General features: G+C 30.7%; 1 protein-coding gene across 1 annotated transcript in view; it reads right to left on the bottom strand.

Annotated features, from left to right (window-relative positions):
• Positions 1–6,396, bottom strand: part of Cda5 (Chitin deacetylase-like 5) — a 253,310-nt gene that overhangs the window by 7,426 nt on the left and 239,488 nt on the right. Inside the window, exons 7-10 of the mRNA XM_014421057.2 lie at positions 5,810–5,997; positions 4,625–4,671; positions 1,881–4,127; positions 1,691–1,738 (exon numbers count right to left, since the gene is read on the bottom strand). Of these exons, the coding sequence (XP_014276543.1) occupies positions 1,691–1,738; positions 1,881–4,127; positions 4,625–4,671; positions 5,810–5,997 (2,530 nt within the window). The remainder of the gene's footprint in view (positions 1–1,690; positions 1,739–1,880; positions 4,128–4,624; positions 4,672–5,809; positions 5,998–6,396) is intronic.

The following is a 6,396-nucleotide window of genomic DNA, read 5'->3' on the forward strand; positions in this document are numbered from 1 at the left end:
ATGTTTTTTAGGGTAAACAATGGTACTAAAGATAGATGTATTTGTCTCAATATAAAGACTGCAAAAAGATGCAGTTCAGGATGATCACAGGACATGATTAAATTAAAACAGATTACAACCATATGTGTAATAAGGTAATGTTATTAACAATAAAAATAAAAATTTTACTCAGAATAACGGCTACAGAATTCCTTGACTGTAGACTCTGGAACCATTTACCCATATATATGGGGCAGCTTGGCCATTTCCTGCTTTGATGGATATACGATCAAAATCAGGAAGACTTATGGTAGAAGTCAAAAGTCAAGGCATAGAATAAAACAAATAAAATTAAAATTTGAAACCTTCCATTTTCAGACCTAATAATACAAACGATTTACTTTTTTTTTTTTTCTATTTTTGTAATTTATAATACTGGTTTTCTTTGATGGTTAGCTTTCTTTTGTTTTTCTGTCTAAGGGGAGAATTAAAAAGCTTATAACATGAAGTATACTTGTTCTAATGCAGGAAGTAGAGATTAATTAAAAAATTTAATCATATCCATTCTTATTCTGTAAATCCCAAACTAATTTTTCATGTGATACATTAGATACTTGTTGATTTTGTAGTATTAAATTTACCTTTAAAAAATGTGTTTATCTAACATATTCCTATAAAAAAAAAATATGGTAAATCAAAATTTTATCTTGCTCTCTTTATTAAAAAAAGAATGTTTTTTTTTTAGAACTTTTTAATCTTTATGAGAATTAAGAAATAAATTTTAGTTAAAAGGAAGTGCCACTGTGATTATATAAAATTCAAACTAATAATAAATTGTGTACAGAATTAAAATTCTTAAGTTTATTTAAAAACTTTATAGCATACACGGTGACAATAAGAGAAACAATCACTATTTGCTTAGTTATAAGTTTAGAACAAAGTCAATTCAATTGTAGTAAACCAAGTAAAATAATTGTAGTTACACTATATAAAATAATTTTTATTATCTTGTTAGATAGGCACATTTTTAATATATCGTAATGATATTTCTTTTTAGGTATAAAATTCAACATTCACTCATCATGTTATTGGTTCTATGAAATTACAGATGTTTATTTTTGATTACTTATTGTAATTAAGTACCCAAACCATTTTTCTTTTATTCATGCGCTATTATTGCCTTTATTGTCAATGTTGATGAATATAAATGTATATACAATCAATATTTATTATGTTAAATAAAAGAATATAGAAAAAGCTTAATTATTACTGATTACATGCAAGATTAGTGACCATGTAGTATGACAGACCTTGTTAGTTGAGATTAGTAACCCAAACCATTAAGTAAATCTACATGAATAATGTAGGTGAATAAGCTTCAAATAATGTACAACTAAGCAAAGTACAGTAAGTCGTTAGTCAGTATGTTCCAGCTGTCAGTTTGTCTCACTTTTTACAAAATGGACATTTTCATTGAAAAAAATAAAAAAAAATTTTTGTACAAAACAGTGCAATAATCACATGCTCATGATGCATGCAGATAAACGCCAGTAGTTCAGATTGATTTTGAGAAAGTAGGCAGGAAATGAAAAAACAAATTCTTCAAAGGAAACAGAATTATGATAGATCGTTGATTTATTTTAAATTATTAATAAAGCGTGATGAAAAATGAAAAGTGAATATTATTTTAAAGAAATAATGTTTTCCCTACCTGGTCGAGCCAGGGGTAGATGGGGTGTTGTTACTCATCGGGCGAGCCCTGTCATATAGAAAATAAATATTATCAATTTGTTCTTCCTAGTTTTTTTTTTCTAATTTGTTTTAAGTGTTTAAATTTAAATGAAAGATAATAATAAAACACCGGAAGACTTATTTGACGTATATCTTAAAAAATATCCTACCTTATTGATGGATCTGGTTCTGCGGAAGGAGGGGAATCAGTCATGTCAGTTCCAATGGGAAGGGTTTGGTCAGCATAAATCGTCCCGTTTCTAAATTTTTTTGGAGGTCTTGATAAGATTGGTTTAGAAGATATAGAGGGAGCAGTAAGCCTATAGTTTGGTCTCAGTGTTGTCGCTACTTCAAATCTGTTTGTTATCTCACTATTCCTCTCTGAGTCAGTCAGTCGCCCCCTTCCTTTTTGCTCCCCTCTTCTATAATTGCTTTCCTCATCCCGGCCTGTTCCCCTCACTGTATCATCTGTCTTAGCAGATTCACTTTCACTTCTACTCTTGTATTGGTGTTGATCATTAGCATTTGGTACCCTTATGGGAATAGGTTTTGCTACTTCCATATTTAATTGCTCCCTTGATCTTGTATTAAAAGTTTCCCTTTGCCTTTGGTCGGTCTGTTGAACAGTCTTTGCTTGCAAATTTTGAAGCTCAGAGGATGATGCAGGGGCTGTCACTGTATTAAAATATTCTCTTGATCTCAAATGTTGTCCTCTTGATTGTTCTTTTTCATAGGTATTTGCTGTTTCTCTTCCACCTTCCCTTAATCTATGAGAACCTCGTTCTTTTGATCTTGAATCAAATTCTAAAGAATCAGTGTATCTAATTGGGGTTGTTTTTTCCTTTTCATAATCTGCTTCACCCCTTTCTCTGGGTTTGATATATTGTTTCCTACCAGAGAGTGTGTCACGACTGTTTTCAGAATCTCGGCTCCTAGTGGAGGTGTCAGGAATCCTGATTGAAATAGGTTTTCGGGCCTCTTCAGATGTAGGTTCAGAGGATTCATCTCTTGATAATTCTGCTTCTCTAAATGACTGATCTTTTTCACTATTTCCACGATAGTATGAGTTTACCTTGATTGATGGTACTTCAAGTTTTCTTGCTGTTTCTTCTCTTACTCTGAAAGTTTCTGGTATTCTAATCAAAAGATGTTTTTCTGTTGTTCTTTCATTTTCTTTATCAGATGGTGTATTGAATGATGCTCTCATGCCAATAACCCTTAAATGTTGAGTTGTACTTTCAAACTGTGTAGGGCTCTTAGTGGTGGTTTGTGGTATCCTTTGATTCGGCTGAACCATTGAGATAGCTGGGTGTTCATTTTCTACTACTTTTTGTTGTGTCCTGGTTAACGTAATTGTTTCAGGAAAAGTTGGTGATTCTGTTTTTCTTGGAGGTATTGCTGCTGTGGGGCTCTGAAATGTTGTAGTAGTTACTGGTCTGAACCGCAGTTGTTGTTTTGTTACTTCAGGATCTTTTGTTGTTTGTTCTTTTGACCATTGAGTAGAATCTCTTTCCCTAGACAAGGTAGGTAAATCTCTCCACTGTTTTGGAATCTCTAGGCTACTCAGTCGATCAGAGTAGTCCTGAGCACTTCCTGGGTCAGTATAATAAATTTCACCAGAATTATGATGTCTCACTGTTCCTCTTGATCTGGTTGAATAATCTTGCTTAGCGATATCCTGTCTGAGTTGTTCTCTATTAGAAGCAATTCTGGCATTTTTTTCTGTTGAATAGTTATGTTGTTGAGGTGTTTCATAAGTTTTTCTTGCCTGATAGTTTTGTTCCACTGCCTGCGATATAGAGGGAACAGTTGTAGTGGCTTGTGTTGGGGATGGTTTTGTACTGGGTTGAACAACACTTTGACTTATTCCAACATTATTCATAGCAATTACAGGTTGAATATATGGTGTCTCTGGAGATGTGGCAATTTGAAATCTGCTTGCTGGAGTACTTTGGAAGTTGATATTTTTCAGGTGATCTATATCAATTTCTTCTACAGTTAAAGGTGATTTTCTTCTATGATTCCCATCAGTTACCATCTGACTCACTTCTTTACTTTCTTCAACACTCGCTTCATCACTTAAATACTCACCCGATTTAGTTAAAACGTCTAGGACTCTAGTAACAGGATCTAAAATTAAACCTGATTGGGCTAGGGCATTGACTTGTTGTGCTAAAGAACCAGTCCTGTCAATAATAGATGTAGGTTTTGTTTGTGTATCTGCCTGTCCTCTCTTCCTTGGAGTGATATTCACTACATTTTCCTCAGTTTGTGTATTCTCAAAACGAAATGAGCTGCCAACCCTGTCAGTCTTAGTCGGGGTGTCTGTTGGTAAAGGGTTGTTGGCTAACTTCGTAGAAAGAGTGATTAACCTTCTCTCCCCTTGAGTCGATCCCAACTCCTTTACTTCAGGAAATCTGCACCGAATTATATACATCTTACCTATCATATCGTACAATTTACATAAATAAATTAAATTTGTTAGAATTGTTTGGTGATCATTATTTGTGAGCACATTCTGGACAAACTGACAAATTGCTCTACAGTCATTAATATACTTAAAACAAAAAAAAAAAAAATGAAAAAGCAAATCTACAAACAGCCAACATGCCGGTGTGACCTGTGACACCTTTGACTTGTAAGTACTATTTTCGTTATATGGTGTTTATTAAACATTCTTCTGTAAGTGCATATATATTTTTTAAATGAAAATATAATATTTCCATGCTGTTCAAGTGTTTAATGTTATTTCATACTCATTAATAAATTCAATAAAATCTAAATCAACTTGTAATTGCAAACATTCAAACAAGTTTGTATCAAACATTACAACCAATAGAAATAAATCTTGCTTTTTGTCTCACTAAGAAATAACAATCCAATAAAATGCAGTGCTATGATACAGTGCGATTACCTGGTGCTAGGTTTAGTCTGAACTTGCCTATATAGGTCATCATTATTCTGCAATGGAAAGAAACATTTTATTTTAGTATTTAGCAAGGTAAATAAAGTAATTAGTAACAACTAAAAATATATTTCAATAAAAGCTTGTATCATTAAAATAAGAAAAAAAAATATTGCAAAATTATTTTTATAAAATTACTTTTATTTTTTAAAGTCATAACCCATAATATCGAAAATTATAACTAATTATTTTGGTGTATACCTACATGTAGGTACTAAGTACTATTCAAGAATTGAGATTAAAAAAAAAAAATTAACTAGCAAACTTCTGTTAAAAAATTAAATTAGTTGAAAAGTTTCTATAATTAAATTAATTTGTTTAATCAAATAAAACTTGGGACTTAATACCGGTGTTAATCAACGAATAAATTTAGTATTTTAATTTTTTTTTTAAATGAAAAGTTAAGAAAATTTATGTACAGAAAATTAAACTAAATAAAAAATTGCTTGATTGAAAAAATAATTAAACTATGCAGATTAAAAAAAAAATCAATAAAAAACTACTTTCATATTTTAATCCAACAGCAAAAAAAAAAACAATATAACTTAATTTTTTTCCAATAGCCAGAGAAAGTAAATTTGTTAACATATTTTCAAAGACCAACTCGAAACCTTTATTATTCCTGTATGCTGTAACCGAATTCAAATGTTTTGGCAATGCCGAAAAGATTAGTTTTCTCACTTTCTGATGTTCATAATTTAGCATATCACACAAACATTTAGGAAACTGTAAGAAATTCAAATTATTTATAGAATTATAAATACATTGTCTTATATCTCAAATTTAAATTAACCAATTTAAATATGCTAAAGGTGATGACATTTCGTTAATTTTTAGTGTAGCTCAGGTACTATGAAAGAATTTCTTGATTTCTGCACTAAAAAACTGACTATAATAATGACTAAAATGAAAAATATATTATAAATTTGCAAATAATCTATATATTATGGAAAAAACTGAGTTTATTTTCAGTTTCAATACACCTGAAAACATTAAGATCAGCCAAAATTATCAAATTTAACTTCAAAAAGATTCTTTTGGTATATTTTTCTTATTAATGAGTATTAATATAAATAAAGTTTTAAAAAAATTATAAATGTAGAGTAAAATTGATTAATTATTTAATTAAATTACCTGAATGCTGTATGTGTCATATTCCTGTGGAGTAACTGACTGGTAAACGTTCTCTGGTTGGGTGGAGTATTTGGTCTTTTGGAAGGCATTTCCTCTCTGCACTGGTTCCTGTTGTACTATTTCCACTGATGGCTTTTTTCGAGTGTAGATGTCTTGCTTGTTCTGTTGAATGTACTGTGCATAGTCAGCTAAAATAGACAATCGATCAAGGTTTCTCATTAGATTATGTTTCTTGTTTCATTCAATAAATAAAATCAAGACTCCAAAATTGTATGAAATCAACTAAGGCCTGCTTTATTGCTTGTCATTTTTTTACTAGTGATATAATGAAGACTGACCAACCTATTTCCACTTATAATCTTAATTTTGAGTTTTGACACTTGACTGCTTTGCCGTACAGCAGAAAGACTTAAAAGTTCTATAAAATCAAAAATTATTGCATATTGCTGACATAGTGCACCACACCATTTGCTGTCTACCATAATAATTGTTTTAACAGGACTTTTGTATTTCAAGAAATTTTAATGAATTTTTATTTTATTTTTTTTTTAAATACTTTTGGATATGGGTAAAGAATAGCATGTCTA

Source organism: Halyomorpha halys, unplaced genomic scaffold (assembly GCF_000696795.3).
Source record: "Halyomorpha halys isolate HHAL.00 unplaced genomic scaffold, Hhal_1.1 Scaffold302.1, whole genome shotgun sequence".
Lineage (NCBI taxonomy): Eukaryota > Metazoa > Arthropoda > Insecta > Hemiptera > Pentatomidae > Halyomorpha > Halyomorpha halys.